Raw genomic sequence first — 23,095 nt, 5'->3', positions numbered from 1 at the left:
AACCTGAATTGTCTATTAACCCCTTCAGTTATCTGTAGAATGTATATGTAATTATCTATGTAGTTATTACTATATGCAGTAAAAAACAGTACCGGGGCGACACTGATCATTTCGGGCATTCGCGGCTCCGTTCGGCTCAGCATTGCCACGAGCAATTAGGGTTGGCACAGCTTGATGTCCCTTTGCGTGCACATCAACCACAGACAAGATAATGACTTGAATTTGGACAACATAATTCTTCCCTGAATCGCTGTCAAACTTCAGTTTTGTAGAAAGTGTCAGCTCTGTACGGTAGTACTATTATTTATTCTGTGACAGTACTAGTAGTAATGCGTATTTAATTTAAAGCGACATAGGTAGATTAAACTAAGAACGGGTTGCACTTGCACAGCACCAAAAACAATCAACGAACCGATCAACGTTAAGTTTATTAATTTAGCGGCTGTCATCCCATAGAGAATTGTTAAACTTTTCATGCAAGCAAAATTTAACGAACCAAGATGACGTTACAGACGGTTTGATGCGACCGGCCCTTAATAAGTATAATTACGAAAACGACTATATTTACATGATTTACATCACATCTAACTTATCAGTTTTATAACGAAACACATACGCATTAGACATTTATAGTTTTTTGCCCTTTTAGGTGTGCATTCAAATTAACCTGCCTACATCCCAAAACCTACTATGTATGATGACATAGACGTTGGGTGAGTTGTGAGTTGTATTTGAGGCGAATATTATCCATCAGTTGCTGTGCAATATTTTACTACTACTGCATAATATGTGTGTGTTTCTTGGATTGGACCCTGGCCAAACATCTTATTTTAATTTAATTAGTTGTTTGGTGATTGGTTGCGATTTCTACGGAATATCTACAAATGCAAATAAATAACCCGTTGTCGGGTAGACTATGTGAAAATGCGAGCAGTTTATTATAGAGAAATAGCGTAACAAATGATGCATTTGTCATGGGATTAATTATACGTCAACCTATCGTTTTCTTTAAAAACTGCTTTTTTTTTGTTAATATAAGGCATCAAGTACCTTATAGCTCAAAATCTTAAAAAAAATCCTGCCTATACTAAGAAACTTGTAGATGTTTGTATAAGTAGGTACAGGAGTTGACTTCCTTTCAATTTTTATTTTGGTTTTATTTCCACGTAAGTTTTGTTCAGAATTATGAATATGTACATACTACGGACACGAGTGTTTTTCCACATAACATAACATAAACCTTAAGTCTCTTTTAAATGTCTACCCTTACGAAGTGATCTTGATCGACATTTGAGCTTCAAACAAAATATACCTAGGTATATGTAGCATTAGCTACATATTATGTATATGCGATAAGGCATATGTAATCGCACATTAGATACTCGTAAATGAGCTATTATAGTATCGTATCAAGTGTTTATATATTATCAAATATTATGTTATCAATAACATGAAATTAATGGGCATTAGAATAATTATTAACTAAAATATGCAATTAAACTACCGCGTTTTTTCCATACGAGATATACTGATGTGAATTTTGACTTTTTGTAATTTTAGGACACCAGGTAGTTGGTATTTATGTAAATAATTTGCTAGAAAACTTCTGCACGTGCAAATGTAGGAAATATAAATAATAATATAACGACGATGACTCCGCTAGCTTAACACGTGTTGATAGATTACCTTAGAAAGATAGCTGGGTCATACGTACTATTAATGTACATTCATGTACAACACAACTGACACAACTAAGTTGTAAATGGAATGTAAAGAGATGCTTGGCCGTTGAATGCTAATTTTATTAACTAGGAACAGAGTTAGTAATACATTAGGTACCTACATGTATATCCATAGAGGTAGGTACGTCAAGGATTTAGTTCAAGTTAATATTCACCCTTCTTTGTTTATAATTAACAATATAGTTAATCTGACCGTTTGGTTTAATGAAGTGATACATTTTCTTGAGTTCGCGTCTTTCGATTAACTGTAGCTCAGATTTTACACATTATTAGGATTTGAGGGTAGATACTAAAAACCTCCGAAAACATGTTCCACGTGAAATAGCATTTACTTAATCATATTTTGCACATGTATCAAAATAATTCAAGACATATACTGTTGATAATTTAAAACAATTCCAGTTTTATACTCATTCAAACTAACGTTTGTTTTAACTTTCCACACAGTACTTACCTTCATTATAATTTTATCAGTATAAACTCGAACAAAAACCTAACACTCACTAATGTCACATGAACATGAAATACGAGTAATGAATAAATAAAAGGGTTATTAAAATAAAAGGGAATTGTAAACTGATGCGTGCCGCGCGCGCGCTGCCGACGAAGTAAACACGAGGACGCCCCCCGCTAGAGTCGCCGACCGGCAATTAGCGATTCCACCCGTTTTAAATATCGCACTCGTATCTGCACTTTCCACTGTTGAGGCGCGTTTGACTATAGTTTTTGACTTAAGGCCGTGTTATCTTGAACCACAGGTTTTTGACGATTCGCGCCGCGGCAATGGACAAAGAAGTGTTCATCAGTGAAATTTTAAATAGGCCTGCCATATGGATGCCAAAGCATAACATGCCGCAACATAAGTTATGGCATATAATTTAAAGGTTGTGGCAAGAAATAAAATAACGTTTCCCGGTTTTCCGGGACTAACGTTTTCCGGGTTATAACGGTAGGTTTAATAATAGTGTATATTTTTTTTACGCAATATATTAATTTATTTTTGTTTCACATTAACTAATTAATACAAAAAAAACATTAAAACTAACTATAAATTAAACAGATTAAAACTAAATTAACATTAAAATAAAACTGTTTACTTAAAAATTTAACTAATATAGAAAAAGTACCCAAGTCTGTCCCCTGCGGAAGGGTGCCCATGAGGCTGGCTACATTATAGCTTTTATAGAAAATGTCTCATATTTAAAATGTATCTCATGAAATATGAGCTGATTTCGAGGCACCAACCTAGCCCCAAACTAAGCAAAGCTTGTACTATGGGTGCTAGGCGCCGATATACATACTTATACAGGATGTCCCTAGGCATTGGACAAAACCGAAATGTACATTATGCATTAGGGTATTTAAAACCAGTATACAAAGTATCATAACAACCGGTTTAGCGGTTACGAAGAAATTAACAAATCACGATTTTTAGTGTTCCGTACCTAAAGGGTAAAAACGGGACCCTATTACTAAGACTCCGCTGTCCGTCTGTCACCAGGCTGTATCTCATGAATCGTGATAGCTAGACAGTTGAAATTTTTACAGATGATGTATTTCTGTTGCCGCTATAACAACAAATACTAAAAACAGAATAATATAAATATTTAAATGGGGCTCCCATACAACAAACGTGATTTTTTTTGCTGTTTTTTTTCGTAATGATACGGAACCCTTCGTGCGCGAGTCCGACTCGCACTTGGCCGGTTTTTTTACTTTGGAGCAGCCTGTATGTGTTAGTAGCTCCTTAGGTAATAAATAGTATGAAACCTTCTTTGACCTTTTTGATTATTTTTAGGGTTCCGTACCCAAAGGGTAAAAACGGGATCCTATTACTAAGACTTCGCTGTCCGTCTGTCACCAGGCTGTATCTCGTGATCTGTGATAGCTAGACAGCTGAAATTTTCACAGATGATGTATTTCGGTTGCCGCTATAACAACAAATACTAAAAACAGAATAAAATAGAGATTTAAGTGGGGCTCCCATACAACAAACGTGATTTTTGACCGAAGTTAAGCAACGTCGGGCGGGGTCAGTACTTGGATGGGTGACCGTTTTTATAGATAATGGTACGGAACCCTTCGTGTGCGAGTCCGACTCGCACTTGGCCGGTTTTTTATTAATTTATGACACTAATAAGATTCTGACTTTTTGACAAATGTCATCATTACCGCACGTTTTCGAACAAATTGTCAAAGGCACTGCCAATGATTAATACAGTGTATCTTTTTGTTGTCGATTATTGGAAATAACTTTTGTTTGAAAATGTATTTTTTTATCTTTTGTTTTAATTAAAGTTAGAGCGTTCCTGAGAAGTAACCCTACGTGGGACTTCAGGGTTTGTCCAATGGCTAAGGACACCTGTATAGATAAATACATACATACTTTTGTAAATAGAAAACACCCATGACTCAGGAACAAATATTCATGTTTATCACACAAATAATTGCCCTTATCGGGATTCGAATCCAGGACCATCGGCTTCAAGGGCATAAAATATGAATAATAACTATAACAAACTAACGACCCAGTGTGAAAGCGCCTTTATACGTCGCTGCATCCAACTGCTAAATGTAGGTACTTTAGTTATAAAAATAGCTACAATTAAATTTCATTTTGGTTTCAAGTGGTTTCAATGAGTGAATGTGGTTGTGGTGCAGTTGAATAATAATCTTCAGTTCAATTTCTTTCTGCAGTTTTAAAAAAACGATCCTCGATAGATGTGAACTTATTGTTACGCGTGATGAGATAGGTCACGTTATTCCCACCAGTTACCATCAAGTTCTTACCAGTGGTAACTACAGGGAGTATTTTCCCACCTTTTACCACTGGTAACTAGTTACTAACTACTGGGAAAAAAGGTTGGTGGTAAAATATGGAAAAAAAATCCCAGTAGTTACCACTGGTAACAACTTGGTGGTAACTAGTGGGGATAACCCGATAATAAGATTTACCTGATGCATATTTTGAAAATTCATAGTAGTAGTAAAAACTATCAGTATCGTACAAAAAAGAAAAACAAAACAGGATAAAACACTCATCATTAGTACAAAGGCGAAAATATTGCTTTAAGGGATCTCTTCCAGTTAACCTTTGAGCCAGGGCTCGGTACCGGTATTTTTTTAAAACCCCGAAATAGCCCAATATTTAGAATTTTTTTACGCTCATTACGTAAGACTGAATCATGTATTTAGGAAACAATTTTGCATTATTAAAACGTCCCATTAAAAATGAAATTATAAACAAAAGAACGAAAAAGAACGTAATAATACCGGTATTTTTGTATAGAGCAAATACCGGTTTCCGACCCCTGCTTTGAGCAATTGAGGGAGATTCGAAAACATAGACATCTATACTGTACAAAACACCGTAAAAAAGAAAAGTATTTAGTTTACCTATAAGTTACATTATACATACAATGGTATATGATATGTAACAAATAGGTATATATACAACCAAATACATTAATACAATATATTACATAAATACAAAAACTATAAAACCGCACACATCATTTAAATTAAGTGTCGTCCGATGGCCATAACTTTTTTAAATTCGCCTTTACCGATGCGACCGATTGGCACTGTCGAAGAGAAGATGGTAAAGAATTCCAAATTTTGACAGAGTAAACCGTAAAGGACTTGTCATAGGATCGGAAATAGGGAATAAGATAAGAAGGACATTTTAGGGTTTATTGAAAAAAAAATGTCAAAAAAGGCTATTTAGATCATTTCTCACAAAAAAATGCTACTATGTTATGTTTATTTCATCAAATAATACCGACACCGGCCGACCATCTGAAAAACGAATTTCACGTTACCTACTTCGACTACAATGATTAAACATAAAACGGTTTAATATACAATGACATTAGGTACTATTAGGGATATTTCACTAAGGACTTTTTAGATATAACACACGTTTATTTTACTAGGAACATAATTTATATTTAGAGTAGGTATACTCCTAAACGTAATATTTTTATTAGAATAGATTCTTATGTAAATCACGCTAGATATAAATTAGGTACAATTTTTTTTTAAGTGCGTGTATAGGTACACTAAAATAATTCGAGGGTCGTATTGGATTCAGTGCCTCACTTATGTCAAACACCTGCATATAGACACATTTTATATGGGTACAAAAGTACATGTTTAAAAAATAAATAAAACCAATCGCATATTGAATAGGAATTCTATTTAATAAACATTAGCCATTAATGGTAAAGAACACCTCATTACTAGGGCGTTATATCTGCGTGTGTAATATTTCGAACGTGTCCCTCGTACTTTACGTCGATTTTCCATGAATAATTTGTAACTTCATGTTTCCTTTCTAAGCCGCTGTAACTTATTAGGGGTTATGACTCTTCCTCGATCAATCAATATTTTATTTGTCAATACGGTTACATATTTAATAGTCCATGTGTATAATAATTATTCGAATATTTCATCTTTTCCTTAATTTTTTTTATTTTTTACGGTTCCGTACCCAAAAAGTAAAAACGGGACCCTATTACTAAGACTCCGCTGTCCGTCTGTCCGTCCGTCTGTATGTCACCAGGCTGTATCTCATGAACCGTGATAGCTAGACAGTTGAAATTTTCACAGATGATGTATTTCTGTTGCCGCTATAACAACAAATACTAAAAACAGAATAATATAAATATTTAAATGGGCCTCCCATACAACAAACGTGATTTTTTTGCTGTTTTTTTCCGTAATGGTACGGAACCCTTCGTGCGCGAGTCCGACTCGCACTTGGCCGGTTTTTTTTATGAAAATTTCCTCTCAAAAATTTGCCGACCCTTATAATAGAGTTAATTACATTATAAATATAGGTCAGACGCCGCATACAAACAGTGTAATGTCGGTTGCCCGGCAACCTCAGTTTTGCTTGCAGCGACCACATTAGGTAACTTAGTATTGTAATTGCCGTTTCCAAGGCACTGTAAGGACTAAGGACGGCCGTGCGTGCCCGGGATTGCAGATATCATTGTTATTTAAGTCACTGGAATTTTTAGTACGATTAACAAAAAGTACCTAATTGATGAGTTCGATCAAAGATAAAATTTCGCATCTTAGAAGCAATTTTGATGCTTCAGCTTTTGTCGAAAAATAGTCACAAATTTTGAATGGTGCGTTAATAATAAGCCCGCAGGGCAACTTGTGGCGAGCTGTTGGGTAGTAACGACCCCACGGACCCGAGTGCTCCCGAGAGTCGGTCAGGGCCTCCGTCTCCGGCGTGTCTTCGTCGGTCGGAGTGGACCGCAATTAGACCTATGTTCGTAATTTTTAGAGCTCCGTAGTCCGTACATAACTTTGTTCACAGTGCTCTTATGGGATCACTTCGGTCTTGGAAATCGGTTAAATGCATTTCTTTCTATCGGGCGAAAGTTGTTTAATCAGGTTTCGAATTTATGAAGTTACTAGAGGAGGGCTTCAAGATTGCTATTCATATTTTTTGTCAACCGAATTATACGTGTGTATGCTACGATTTTTCAAAAACTGCCGGTTAAACCCAATCCACAAGGGCGCGAAGCAAATCTTTCAAAAGTACCTTACCTATTTTAAAAAGCAACGCCATCTACTGTTTAATAGATGCGACTCTAACATAAGCTGGCAGAGGAATAGAATAAGATGTGAACGGACGAGGCCGCTGATTGCACGGATGAGTCCGCGTTCAAGAATCTGGCTATCGAGTCGTAAGAATACACTGTTCTTCTGGTAGATGGCGACATTCGACAGCCGACTTCAATAATTTTACCAATTTAATTATTGAAACAGTAAAACCAGTAACCACGTAAAACTCGCGGGATATAGCGTTTCACTCAATTTAAAGTTATACAGGATGACCTTAGCCATTGGACAAACCCTGAAATCCCACGTAGGGTTACTTCTCAGGAATGCTCTAACGTTAATATTTTTTTAATAAGAACAAAAGATAAAAAAAAATGTTTTCAAACAAAAGTTATTTCCAATAATCGACAAAAAAGTAACGTACTGTATTAATCATTGGCAGTGCTTTTGACAATTTGTGCTTTAGTTATTATTCTGAGATATGCGGCAATGATGACATTTGTCAAAAGTCTAGATCTTATTAGTGTCATAAATAAAAAAGAATCAAAAAGGTCGAAGAAGGTTGCATACTATTTATAACCTCAGGACCTACTAACACATGCAGGCTGCACCGAAGTAAAAAATCTAAAGGAGAATGGGCAATTTGTACCATGGATGTATACTGTTGAGACATATCTCGTTTGAAAGGGCTTACGAATAGCATTATTTTGTTGTATGACACCCAACTTTGGATTACGTGCAGGGACAGAGCTATTAAAAAAAAAGTGTGGCGCATATAAACTGTTGTTTTACAAAAGACTTGTTTTGTAGCCAGTTGTTAGGTGTTTTATATAAAAGAATATGAGAAATGCTACACTTCTGTATACCAACACCTACGTTTAAGTACGTACAGGACTGGAATTAATTGATAAAACATATGCTTGAATTAAAAAACTGTTACGAAACCCTGAAACTTACTTGTATACACAAGCCATATATAACACTGAAAATGCATTATTATAAGCTATTTTTTTTTAAATATAGTCGGACTCAAATCCATGCAGGAGCGGAAATAAAACTAGTTTATTAGTTAATTAATTGTGGTAAATGCCGCTTTGTTTGTTCTACCCGACACTAGATGGAGCTTTGGTAGGAGAATGGGCAATTTTTACTATTGGTATATATAATTGAGACATATCTTATTTGGAAGGTCTTACTTTTAGCATTAATAACTTATATGACACCAAACTCCGAAAGTGTCCAGGGAAGATGCTATTCATGATTTTGATCATGCACTGCGGCGTAAACTGGAACTAAAAAAATGACATTCATATAAGGTTACTTTTGTAACCATTTACATCACTTTGCATGCCTGAAATATAATGAAAAACTACGTTATTATTTTTCGTGAATAGTTCCTGCTGAATAAATCGCATTAAACTACTTAAGTATGTATTTTCAAATTCTCTCTAGTACTGACATCTTGCGTGCAATAGAAGAACCGAATGAGCGGCTAATGCTGGATCCATATAGTCGCTTTTAAACGCTCAAAAATATAACCAAAAACTAAGACTTCGCGTATTTATATCGCGCTAAAAACTTAATATGAACTTAGTTCAACATTAAATAAGATTCCTAAGCAATAAATAAGTAAATAATGTTTTTATGAAATGCCACAATTATTTGTTTAACGGCAAGAAAATATAATCTAAGTACATACATATAATCACGCCTGTTTTCCGGAGGGGTAGGCAGAGAGACCACGGACTTTCATTCCACTCGCTACGATCCTGACATACCTCTTTCGCTTCCTTCACTTTCATAACATTCCGCATACACGTTCGCCGGTTTAGGGTTCTCTTGACCTGGACTTTCTTCAGGTTTTCCCCGATCTGATCAGAGAAAGTCCGACGAGGTCTGCCCCTTCCAGCTCCCGTTTCTACCTCTCCCTTATACACCCTCTATGTTAGCCTTCTTTCACTCATTCCTTCCACGTGTCCAAACCATAATCTAAGTTTCTATGTTAAAATAAAAGTAGTCGTAAGAAGGTTTTTCATTTCTCTCTCTGCAGGAGAATGGTGCTTATGTACAAGTGAAACATTTGGGTTTGCGTTACGCGCTACCTATTATTTTCTTCCGTTTGCCATATAAAGCAGGACAAAATTCACGGAGTGAATGTATTGCATCAGGGACTTTTTGTAGAGGAAGTTAACTATTTCCCAAGTCGATGGTATTTCTTTTAGCTGCATTTCTTTCACTCATATATATTCTATTAAATAAAACCTTTTGAATACTTTAAATATCTTTAATTCATGCAAATTGAAAAATAATTCACGCCATACTTTTCTTTTCTTCACGCACAAGTATTAGCAGGACGAGTGAACAATTCAATATAAAGCGAACCTTGGTAATAAGTGTGAATACGTGCATCCAGATTTGGAAATGCATGGCTAGTGCGCTAATCTCGGACCATTTGCAAAAGTTCGCATAGGGCCTCCGCCAGCTGGCGCGGGTGCACGGAGCGGGTGGGCGGGTCAACGAAAAACAGTATGAGCAACGCTAACTAGCGCGGACGTCTACCTACTATGGCCCCCCACGCGTGCGCCCGGCCCGTGCCCGCTTCATGCACCCGCGCCAGCTAGCAGACGCGTCTGGTCTGATAGCTGGTGCGGGTGCATTCTTGTCTTGCCGGATTCCTGTTTGGCCGGATTTACTTAACACTTTAACTGCCTCTCGCTTTTACTACTGCCGTGGATTGATAAGTCCGTGCATTACAGGTAATGCACACATGTATAGAGCCATCCATTTCTGACGTCACGTAGACGTGGCAGAGTAGTTTGACGGTGCATGTCATGTAATACACGGACAGTAAGTTTTAGGTACGTCACAATCCGACTAAACGAGAATCCCACGAAACAGGAATCTGGCGAAACAAGAATCTGGCGAATCTGAAATTCGAACAGTAAGTATTGAATTCTAATTAATTAATAATTAGAGTTCAATACCTACTAACGTGGATCCGCGTTCCGGCATTCGAGAGGTTAAGCCATAAACAAAAACGTTACACAATTAAATAGGTCACGGGCGCAAGAGACTTAGGTACCTTACTTGAAAGGTTACTTGGCAGCGTACGCTATATTACCTAAAATGTGTTCATGGCGTTGTTCCGAGTTCTTTAGTTCTTGGCGTTCATAAAGCTAAAAGCACACGCCGGTCCGATGTGCAAGCGAGAGGCAGATCTTTGTGCTCCCAAATATCTGAACACGCCTCTTTTGTCAAGGAGTTAAGAGTGCGTGTTCAGATATTTGTGAGACCTTGCCCGCTCTATCTGATGGCGACTGTACATGCATAACCCTTAGGCCAATTCGAACGTGCACCTGACATGAAACCGATATTAGAATAATATTGGAATCAAATCATTCGCGCGTTCATTTTCCTCAGACTTGTCCGCTCATCTATTAGAGCCACCGCACACTAGTTTCCAGTGTCGGCGTCTAGTCAACTCTATGGTTGCTGCTTGACGCAACGTTGGCGCAAGTGCAGCGACGCAATTTTGCATAGCGCTGACGACGCTGAAGCTCAAAAGACGCTAGTGTGGGGTGGCCCTTAGTACGAGCAAGATTGCCGTGCGAATGACAGCTTAACTGATATGATTCCAAAATTATTATATTATCGGTTTGATGTCAAGTGAACGTTCGAATCCTTTAGACACATAATGCCAAATACGCAAAACGCCATTCATACGCGAAACGCCAAAGACGTGTATTGCCAAATTCTGTTAATGCCAAAGCTGTATAAAAACCAAATACGCATAATGCCAAAAGCTAATGACACCCAGCAAATTATTGGATATCATCCAAACCTTGTTTTTGTTTTTATACGAAACCCCTCGACCCTTTCTAGACGGAGCACCGCTTCGCGGGGCTCCTATTCCTGGGCGGTTTGCCCTTCGGGCATGTAAAGCTACCTAACGAGCCTAACCTACCTATCTACCTAGGCTTTTTTCCACAAAGTGTAATGTTTTCACGGATGTCACACTAAATCAATAGGTAGGTTAGGTTCGTTAGGTAGCTTCAGATGCCCGAAGGGCCAACCGCCCAGAAATAGGAGCCCCGCGAATCGGGGCTCCGTCTAGTTAAGTTGCGAAGGATATGTACTCATACAAAAATTGAAAAATCTTGGAAACAGATTGATCTGAACTCTGACAGTGATCTGGCGTTTTGCGTTTTTGGCATTATGCGTTTTTTGGCATTCTTCGTATTTGGCGTTATGCGTATTTTTTTTTAAATTACGCGCAACGACAAAATGGCGTTTTAATTGCGTTTAGACGCAACCCCCTTTAGACGCATAATGCTAAACTATGCGTCTAAAGGGGGTTGTTTCTATGTCCCACTTAGCATCAAGATAGCAGTGTCCGGTAAAAAGGTAGTCAGAAGAATATATAGTTAAGTGGATGCGGTGTTCTACACACATCCCATTTTAAACATGTTGCCCGCTTACCTACCTCTGTCGTAAACGGTTCTCTACACCACGTTCACAAAAGATTGATTTTTAGGCCCAAACTCACGTTGCGTTACATTTGTCCATAAGTACCTAAATACTAATCCAAGTCCTACCGTAGGACCTAAAATCTTCTGTGATAGTAGTACAGAAATAAATACTGTTGACATTCCGTCAACAGTATTTAATATAATAATTACACTAAAACGATTCATGTGCATTTAGAATACAGAACCAATATACATATGAGTCAAATGTACCTAGGGTACCTAAGTATTCCAATGAAATATAATTGAAAAGAAGAAATATATTAGTACCAGTAGTACGACCTACCTGTACCTATGGCCTGTACGTATATACCTAATAGTTAATGTTCGGACCATTGGTTCTGTATTCTATGCACATCATGATTTATTCTTTTTTAACTTCCTTTGACTAAACAAGTACACATTTTATTTGCTTTTTTCTTGAACTCGATTCTGCTCGATTTTTCTTGCATCGATGCTTCCTTGTTCTTGCCGTAAGTTTCTGAAAGTATAATTAACAATTTATATCTTGTTTTTCGATATGTTTGAAGGCGGTTTCTTTTTATTAAAATCTGTTATATTTATTCGTTTTTAATTTAAGTAGGTACCGTCAGACAATTTTTTTATGACTATGGTCAAAGATTGTAAAAAGTACACAGCTTACCTACTTAGTAAGTTACTACTAGGTATTTATTATGAGGGACGCAATAATCTGCAAGACTCGTTCCTGTCTGGTCAAACAGTCATGTCACTAAACAGTTTTGCGCTTCGGGTACGTTTCATCAAGAAGTTCCTTCAATTCCACATGGAACCCTTCATCCAAGCTAGACCTTGACACAAATGTTCCTTAAAAACCTTACTTGCGTCAGGCTTGCGTAACCTTACTTACAAATTGCCAAATCTTTTCTTCTTAGTAGAAATAGGGTACAAAGCGCAACAAAGGTACTCGTCCCTTAAGCTTGTAATGTATCTACATGATAGATAGATAGGGCGATAGTGCCTACTAAGCAGGCGTTTAGCCTATTCAGACAGAATGGTAACTACGGAACCCTACACTGAGCATGGCCCGACATGCTCATGGTCGATTTTTACTAAGAACGAATGTTTACTACAACTTGCTTACTAGTACTTACTTTTAGTATCAGATTGGAGTCGACCAGAGTCGACAAAATGGGCGTCGTTGTCATTCCGGGGTGTGGGGATTTCACCGCATGAAAAAGAGACATAATACAGTTAATTCTTGTTGTTCTATCAAAGTTGACATTATAGTATTTCTCAATAACGATGGGTACGGTGACAGGTGTCACCTACATACATTTTATAACCTTAAAACGCCAAATCTCACAAAATTGTACTGAGATGACATCTGTCAGTGTACCCTTCGTGTTTGAAAAATACTGTAATAAAATACATTATCTACGCAGACTCGCAGTCATCTTTGATTCCACTTTTTGAGTAAGGACAGATTCATTCTTAACCCGCTGGAATCAATATACCAATGGTATAAATTAAAAAAATGTTTAATTTACACTGATATAAGGTATTTTCATTTTTGTGAGTATAAGATGTATAAAATAAAAAGAAACAAAATAAACTTGTTTGAACTGAGGGTCGCGCGTTATGCTTATTTCAAAGGCGTACTACGGTAAAATGTCTGTACCTAAATGGTCAAAGGACAGGGTTTTCTTTATTGAAACGCATAATTTTGTCTTACCTATTTTCACATAGCATAAAATCTGTTGACATAACAACGTTTCGCATAAAATATTGATTAACATTAATTAAATACCCTAATTTTTGTGCGCCTATAAGCTTGTTTACCTAAAAATTTTATGTATGGCTTAAATACTGGTTATGTTTTACAACATTTTTGTACCGAAACCTTCTACAAGCATAATCCGTATAGCCTAAATTTTAATAACCTAAAACTTACAATACTAATATGAAAGTTACCTAATATCTAACATCTAGCCGCTGACCCCTATGATGTTAAAAAAAATACCCAAATTCCTCATGCAATCCTGATACTGGATTCGACCTTGACAAGAATGTTACTTAAAAATAGGTACAGTAAAAATCGTTCCATTCTGGTCAACATCAGCAGTTCCACTGCATCATACGCCACTTTTTTGAATAAAACTGCTTGACATGGTATTAAAAATTCCTCATGAAACCCATCATCAAAACTGGACCGTATGCATTGCTTAACAAACTTAACGAAGGAGACAAATCGCAAAATGTGAAATAGGTACACGTCACCGTCAACGCAAGCTCCTGATGACACGCCTTGGTACGGAATGAAACATGTCTAGCGTTTTTCGACTAAAATACGTGAGTGACCCTTTATTAATATATTTAATAGGTACACATCGTTGAAAAGTTCCGTTCTGATTATCCGCAGTTCTACTTCATCAAATTGCCCTTTTTTAATGCAAATGTTTTGTGGGTTATGTATGCCTATAAGATTCAAGGAGTTCCCTCAATTCTGCGTAGATGCATCCATCACCAGAATTGGCTTTTGACAAAAATAGGACCAACTTGGAACTATCATAATAATCATAGGATAGGATAGGGTGGTTTACATGCAGCAGCTATGATATACCTTTCCGGCGTACGATTCTTAAAAGTATAGCTTACAAATACAATTAATTTAATATTAAAATATAAGTCACAAACTGAAAAAAAAAACCGGACAAGTGCGAGTCGGAATCGCCCACCGTGCGTTCCGTCCTTTTTAGTATTTGTTGTTATAGCGGCGATAGAATTACATCATCTGTGAAAATTTCAACTGTCTAGCTATCACAGTTCATGAGATACAGCCTGGTGACAGACAGACGGACAGACAGACGCACAGACGCACAGACGGACAGAGGAGTCTTAGTAATAGGGTCCCGTTTTTACCCTGTGGGTACGGAACCCTAAAAACCAACCCAATGTCAACCAACCTTATATAATATTCCTACAATTTTATTAAGAACTAGCGACCCGCCCAGGCTTCGCACGAGTGCAATGCTGATCGTATTATACATATAAACCTTCCTCTTGAATCACTCTATGACTTTGTTTTATACTATATAGTGATAAGTACATATGTACAAAGTCCGTTTAAAATTATCAAATAATCTTGGAAAAAAAAACTTCGCAAAATAGTTTTAATGCTAATACAATTATTTATGCCCATAATATATGTAAATCTCATAACAATTAGCCCCAAGACGTAAAATACCTAGGTACTACTCGTAGTCGTGGATTAGTACCATTCTGGTCTTCGTGAGGAGTTCCATTTCACCACTTAAGGAAACTTTACTCATTCAGCCGCTTGTCCCTAACAACAAAACTAACAAAAAAATCACTAGGTATTGAACCCACGCCTTAAGTCTTCAAGAGGTATAATGTGCTTCATTGTGTAGACACAAACTTACTTATGGGAACGTACACTTGCGTAATAGGTTTACCGACACAAAGGGCTAAAACCGGTGACGAGTGTCGAACCCACGCCTTAAGTATGCAAGAGGTATAATGTGCTTCATTGTGTAGACACACACTTATGGGAACGTACACTTGCGTAGGTTTACCGACACAAAGGGCTAAAGCGGGTGTCGAACCCACGCCTTAAGTCTGCAAGAGGTATAATGTGCTTCATTGTGTAGACACACACTTACTTATGGGAACGTACACTTGCGTAGGTTTACCGACACAAAGGGCTAAAGCGGGTGTCGAACCCACGCCTTAAGTCTGCAAGAGGTATAATGTGCTTCATTGTGTATACACACACTTACTTATGGGAACGTACACTTGCGTAGGTTTACCGACACAAAGGGCTAAAGCGGGTGTCGAACCCACGCCTTAAGTCTGCAAGAGGTATAATGTGCTTCATTGTGTAGACACACACTTACTTATGGGAACGTACACTTGCGTAGGTTTACCGACACAAAGAGCTAAAGCGGGTGTCAAACCCACGCTTTAAGTCTCCAATACTACCAATAGGTATAATGTGCTTCATTGTGTAGACACATACATACAAACTTACTTATAGGTAGACTTATAGGTACAGAAGACAAATCGCCAAACGTGAAGTACGTGTAATTTTATATCCGCAACGCAGGCTTCGTCAGGTGAACACAAACTCACAATCAGCTACAGGCTTCGTCACAAAATAACACAGAAATAAGATTTGCAACTGGCTTCGTCAACTTACTTACTATAAGAGTTTTGAATGATTCACGGTTAGTTTCACTAGACTTATATTGACCGGGATATATCGCCGAAATATCGGGAGCTCATAAACAGTACAAAAGGTAATCACGGTCTATAACCCGGTCAACTTACTTATTCTAAAATTATACGTTAAAAAACCCTATAAACAAAACACACCCTCTAACTCGCCGCCAGCAGGCAGTGTGCCTAGCAGGCTGGCCGGATTTCCCCGTTGAATGGCGATGCTAATTATCTGGGCAAAATACTGGCTAGCCCTTTGGTCACCCGTGGGCCGTGGCATCCACCAAACGCGACGCCAAACCCTTATAGATGTAGAGTTTAGGTTCTAGTCAATATAAGAAGTTCCACTTTATCAAATGTCGGGCTCGCGCACGAATGGTTCCGTACCGTTACGCAAAAAAATCGGCCAAGTGCGAGTCGGACTCGCGCACGAAGGGTTCCGTATCATTACGCAAAAAAGGCAAAAACAAACCGGACAAGTGCGAGTCGAACTCGCTCACCGAGGGTTCCGCTTTTTAGTATTTGTTGTTATAGCGGAAACATAAATACATCATCTGTGAAAAGTTCAACAGTCTAGCAATCACGGTTCATGAGATACAGCCTGGTGACAGACAGACGGACAGACAGACGGACAGGCAGACGGTCAGACAGACAGACAAACAGACAGATGGACAGACAGACGGACATACAGACGGACAGACAGACGGACAGTGGAGTCTTAGTAATAGGGTCCCGCTTTTACCCTTTGGGTACGGATCCCTAAAAATCACGTTTGTCGTATGGGAGCCCCACTTAAATATTTATATAATTCTGTTTTTAATATTTGTTGTTATAACAGCAATAGAAATACATCATCTGTGAAAATTTTAACTGTCTAGCTATGACGGTTCATTAGATACAGCCTGGTGACAGACAGACGGACAGACAGACGGACAGACAGACGGACAGACAGACAGACGGACATTGTAGTCAACAGGGTCCCGCTTTTACCCTTTGGGTACGGATCCCTAAACTTCATCAACCTTTGCACCATGTACGAACCCGCGCGGGCGTTAGACCCCCTCTCCCTAATGCGACGTCCCACTTCCCTAATAAAGGTAATAGCCTCTGACCCCCAGCACCCAGTAGTCTCAAACGCCAGGGGTACAAAATAATAATTACCGGCCAGGTTCGCGTACTTATCCCGCTTTTTGACCGCGGCAAAATCTGTCGCGGCACCAGCTGTCCGCACAATTCGGCCGAGGTGTAAGGCCGCGAAAGTGCTAACGCACGTGGCGTCCCACAGTAGGCACTTACCCCTCTGCCACTCTCCCCGAACAGCGACAACAACTCAAAGCGTGATGGCCAATTGCCTCCACCATGGAAATTATAAATATCGCACATGTCTATAAGTAATACATAATATCGATTTAAGAAAAAACGTATATGTCATTTATATTTTTTTCATGAATCCATAGAGGTGTAGAATTTTGGGATTTATATTGTAAAGGCCTCTTTAGACCTTGCAAAAATTGCATACGATTTTAGATTACTTACTTTACTGCTAAGTGGGTCAACCAATTTAATCATTCGATCAAATACAGAAATATACCTAATGCAAATCTAAATCAAAAAATAAACAAATCGCACGCAATTATAGGTGAGCTCACCTATAAAGGTGAGGCCCTAAAGCGGATTGGTTTCTCCTTAAGTTTAAAAAGTTGGGCTTCATCATGGGTCTCTTCTTGGGTCATTAACTCGATACCTACAGCATATATTATGTACAATCACAATACAATATTCACGGTCGCAACTAAAACTTCTGTTTGGCCTGATGGTGACTAAATGTGAATGCCTTCTGGAAGCCTTCTGGCGTCAAGTCTCCGCTTTTTGTAACTTTGTGGATTATGCGAGCTACAGCACTGAAAAGTAGATGTTATAGGTACTAATGCGTCCCGTACAAGTTAAACATTTAGTTCAAGTATCTCAGAATTAATATTTAATTTTTTTATTATTAGAAAATCCATAAAGCGCTTTATGAACAGAGCAAAGATGCGCTACATTTACATGTCACGTAAAATGTTTGTAAACATTTTTGGAAGTAAGTATAATTTATGAACTCAATGATTTATTTAGAAATATAGGTACCTACCAATTAATTCATTGTCAGACCATCAATTGACGCGGCAGGTATATAGTAAAAGTATGAATCCGATGAATGAATATAAGTCCTCTAATATGGCCAGTGAAATTCTGAAAACAATAGCAAGTAAAATAATTAGGTATGACATTCCATTTCCAAGGTTGCGTACCTATATCAGAAGACTCAAAAGTAGATAATGTATGAATATGTTCGAATACCTTAAGTGGCAGTGGGCGGGGCACATTGCTCGCAGAACTGATGGCCGGCGGGGCCGGAAGGTTCTGGAGTGGCGTCCGCGTACCGGAAGACGAACTGCCGGTAGGCCTCCAACGAGGTGGAGCGACGACCTGGTGAAGGTCGCGGGAATTCGGTGGTTGCGAGCGGCACAGGATCGGTCGGAGTGGCGAGCCTTGGGGGAGGCCTATGTCCAGCAGTAGACGTCTATCGGCTGACATGATGATGTTCGAAAACCGCGTGTAATTAAAAAGGACGGCGACGACAGGGAAAAAAATATCCTTCGACCCACTGTGGTACAAAACAGTAGGACCACAGGTATTTTTTCCCCCGTAAACGCTCCGTTCTAAACAGGGGTCTACGGATAATGAATTTTTACCCGCGGTCCCTTCGCAGTCGCACTGTTTCTCTTGCAAAAAAGATTTCTGTTCCGTTCACTGCATTTCCTTCTCAACTTAACTAGACGGAGCCCCTCTATTTTTGGGCGGTTTGCCCTTCGGTACGACATTCAGACGTACTCTATGAGTAAACTACTATTGAAACTCTTACAACTCGAACCTAACCTACCTATTGATTTAGTGTGACGTCCGTGAAAACATTACACTTTGGGGAAAACAGCGTAGGTAGGTAGGGACGTTAGGTTTCCCGGTGATGGGTCCTAATGGGCAGCTGCTGGTGGGTTGCGGATGAGTGACGCCGCGTGCCCGTGACTCCACCCCAAAGGCAGAGAGACGAACACCCCAGGTTTTTTAGTGAGTAGATATCTCACATATCCTCAGTGTCTCCCCCTGGCGATGGGGAATCTTTCGAAGATTTTTCCTGGGCAACAAAAAAAAAAAACGGGACGTTAGGTTTGTTAGGTAGCTTCAGATGCTCGCAGTGCAAACCGCCCAGTAAGAGGAGCCCCGCGAAGCGGGGCTCCGTCTAGTTAAGTTGTGAAGCAAATATGTCTTAGAAGAGACACAGTGCAGTGGGACTACGGGTAAAAATAAATTACCCGTAGATCCACTGGCGAACACTTGTGGGTCTACGGAAAAAAAACCGTGGACCCACTGTGGTACAAAACAGTGGAACCACGGGTAATACGCGGATAATACGATATATCAAATACCTAGGTGTATTGGAACTTATTTTTTGAATACTTTTTAAATAGCACTTTTTATTGAAATTACCTTCATGTAGAATTGTGAGCCTTCGTTTTTATCCATGGAGACGATCACTATTATAGGAGCTATACGAAAAAATAATACTTTCATATACAATCATTGTAACAACAACTCATAATATTCCCCCGATTACGCGTTATTTACCTAGTGAAGATCATCAAAGAGCATAGGTATATATGTAGTGGGGTACTCGCTGAGATACATCGGGTTTGAAATAAATCAATGGAATGTCTTTCGGTTGGAAAAAATTCTAGCTCATTTAAAATACGCTATTTTGTACATAATGACAATGTTCATTATTTTAAATTGCATGTTACATTGAGCGTCATCTTGACATTACTTTAGAAAGTCCATAGACATTGGTCAACTATTTATATATTTTTTTAATGATGGAGTAAGACTGACGAGATTACCGCACTTTAGAAATGCTTTACGTCAAGTTGAATTTTGCCTTGTAGCGACATCTAGCGGTGAGTAGAAAAATTAAGGCGTAATTAACTACAATTAATTCACTCATTAAATAGTTATATTTCGATTCCTGCAAGCGTATGACCTCAGCTATATTATACGAAAAATAGCTTATACAGATACTTTTTACATGATATACATGGCATGTGTATACACTGTTATTCCGCTGTACAGCAAGTCATTTTTAGTATGACGATTTTTTTAAACTGTTAATTGAATCCCTTTAAATACTTTATCGTTGGTGTTGATACAAGAAACATAAAGCATTCTTCATATCCTTTCTATTAAAATACGCTACAACTTATTATATCAAGCGTCTTATGAAAAATAATTGCTTATGTGCGCAACTTTTTTTTTTGTATAGCTCGGTCCCTGCAAGTTGTCTAAGGTTGGTGCCATACTATAAAATGATACTACGATTAAGAGCTTTAAAACGACATATGTCTCAACAGTATACATCCATGGTACACATCCCATACTAAAGTGCCCATTCTCCTTTGATCATTTCTTCGTAACCGCTACACCGGTTGTTATGATACTTTGTATACAGGTTCTAAATACCCTAACAAACTGTAAAAAAAAATTTGTCGATAAGTAACGTTTTTTTATCGATAAACTGACTTTTAATTCTGGGTATGAGATTAGGTGCTTTCCTGCTTTCTAATTGTGCTCGCATTTTGCACGAAATGCGATAATGACCTTAACCAACTCGACAGATTGCGAAGATTTATTTCTTTCGCTATAACCCAAAAAATGAAACCTTAACCTCGCTGTGGCGGATGTGTTTTTTTTTTGCAAAGACGCAGCCTTTTGTGTCTGGTCGTTGTCCTCAATTCGAAGGTCACTGCCGCGAATAAGAGGCAATGGCAACTTTAACTCGTGGGTCGTTTTAAAATTAAAAATTAAAATTAAAATTCATTTATTTCGACTATCTGTGACTCATAAGAACATCATACATAATACAAACATTAAACAAAAACTACAAAAATTACATTACATTAATTTACATTACATTAAATTGCATTAATTACAAAAATTAAAGTTTTAGTGAGCTGAATCTTCGATTAACAGTAGGTATAAACTCGATTATGAGGAAAATATCGTTTTGATAGAAAAATAATTTAATTTGTTATAAACTCAACAAGTAAGTAAATAGGTAAGTCAGTAAGTAAGTGTTTTATTTGTAAATATAGGTAGAATTACAGTGGTGGTCAGTTTATATATGTACAGTTCACTATATTTAACCAAACGGCGTACAAAAATATTGAACATAATACTAGAAACCAAACTATCATGCTCACCGACTACGAGTAATAATGTAATCCTACTTACAGCTATGACAATTCAATAATGAGTATCAGGTACATAGTTTATAAGAATTGTAGATGTCAAAATATAAAATATAGATTTCTATTATTATTAGTATCATTATAATTAATAAATATTATGTCAATTAGATGCCTATTAAAAAAATATGACAAATTGTCATAATAACACATACATATAACAAGAAACATAATATTTTGATAGTATTTTTAATCATCTTTTTTCATGTGTTTTATGATATGGATATTCTTTTTGTTCGTCGTATGAAGGGACCAAATAGCTTATTTAAATTATTTTTTACCTTCTATTTATGTAAAGCGTGTATGAGGAATGTTATGAAAGTGAAGGAAGCGAAAGAGGTATGTCAGGATCGTAGCAAGTGGAAATCCGTGGTCTCTGCCTACCCCTCCGGGAAATAGGCGTGATTATATGTATGTATGTATATATGTATTTATGTAAAGTAGTAATACAAAACAGAAACAGCATTTACAACAAAGGTACCTACATCAAAAGGTGATAAAAACAAGGGGGTAAAGAATTTTAAACATATGTTGGGTACATATGTTACGTACATTAATTCTAGCAACACAACAATGAACAGCATGCAACAACAATTAGTAAAATTACATAAAAAATATCTAGTCATGTAAATGCATGTTTTGTTACTACTTTAAGATGGTATTAGACTAGATCTTAAACATAACTTAGACCTAAACTATGAATAATCTTCGGTTAAAACGGACGGGCGACTGACATCATTCTGATATCATTATGAGGTCACAATGTAAGTTTAAATCGGCCTCTTAGACTAAAAACCCCGGAGAACCATTTATGCTAATCAAATTAGATTTTTTTGAAGAATTAATTTCCAGCAAGCTGAAAATCGTTTCACTACCTTCATTTGGTTCTAAATGCGTGTAATCCGAGTTTGCGCAATCCCAGGAGGTGTGTATAAATTTTTGGTATTTTTCAGTTTTCTGTTTGTAGATCAAACGGAACTGTGAAAATTGACATCTGATATTGAATTCGTAGTCAGTTGTAAAAAATGGCCGCCATTTTGCATTCTTTATTTTTGGTATGATCACGTTAAAAATCCGAAAACGCCTTTTAACCAGTGTCTGATATCCACCAAAACTTGCTAGTAGTGTACCAATGTAATTGATGGTAGGTTCGTTCTACATCTAGTGGTTTGGCAATCCAAGTAAAAATAAATGATCTCCTAATCCTAAGGCTCGCAAACTCGGATTACACGCATTTAGGACCAAGTGAAGGTGAACGATTTCCAGCTTGCTGGGAATTAATTTCTCAAAACGCTTTTTTTTTTCTTATTTGACTGATACGAAATAATGAAATAATTCATAACTTGTACTGACTGAACTCACTGCATAGAAATATTTATCTTTTGACTCAGATTCTAAAATATTCAATACTTATCCAAAAACAAAAAAAAAACTGCATGATCCTCTCAGTACTGAAGGCCGGAAACGGAACTAAAAACGTCACGAAATTTGTAGCCACTTGTTTGCACCCAAAGGTGTCCTTGTGATCTCCTGTACTAATATAATACTAATAGTACTTTTAGGTTTGATTGAGCCAAATTTTGTCAAATGGTTGCTGTGCATCGAATAATTCTACAGAATAATATTCTTTTTTTCAAAGAAGAAAATATTTTTTTTTTACGTTTTTGTCTTTCCAAAATCTGATATGCATAATTGTTTGGCGGGTACTGTAGTC

General features: G+C 37.6%; 2 protein-coding genes and 1 long non-coding RNA gene across 4 annotated transcripts in view; 2 read left to right on the top strand and 1 right to left on the bottom strand.

Moving 5' to 3' along the window:
- LOC134748334 (uncharacterized) overlaps nucleotides 1–23,095 on the top strand; it is a 479,651-nt gene that overhangs the window by 185,982 nt on the left and 270,574 nt on the right. The window lies entirely within an intron of this gene.
- Nucleotides 1–23,095, top strand: part of LOC134748291 (RNA helicase aquarius) — a 99,116-nt gene that overhangs the window by 36,749 nt on the left and 39,272 nt on the right. The gene's annotated exons all lie outside the window — the stretch shown is intronic.
- LOC134748311 (G-protein coupled receptor Mth2-like) overlaps nucleotides 1–23,095 on the bottom strand; it is a 53,799-nt gene that overhangs the window by 13,405 nt on the left and 17,299 nt on the right. The window contains exon 2 of one of the 2 annotated variants that reach the window (XM_063683067.1): nucleotides 2,197–2,263. In XM_063683067.1, coding sequence (XP_063539137.1) covers nucleotides 2,197–2,202 — 6 coding nt within the window. In that variant the 5' untranslated portion in view covers nucleotides 2,203–2,263. Of the gene's footprint in view, nucleotides 1–2,196; nucleotides 2,376–23,095 lie in introns of those variants that run through there. The other variant, XM_063683066.1, reaches the window with a different exon arrangement.

The sequence above is a fragment of the Cydia strobilella genome, chromosome 16 (genome assembly GCF_947568885.1).
Source record: "Cydia strobilella chromosome 16, ilCydStro3.1, whole genome shotgun sequence".
NCBI lineage: Eukaryota > Metazoa > Arthropoda > Insecta > Lepidoptera > Tortricidae > Cydia > Cydia strobilella.
This window is presented reverse-complemented; position numbering and strand designations above follow the sequence as displayed.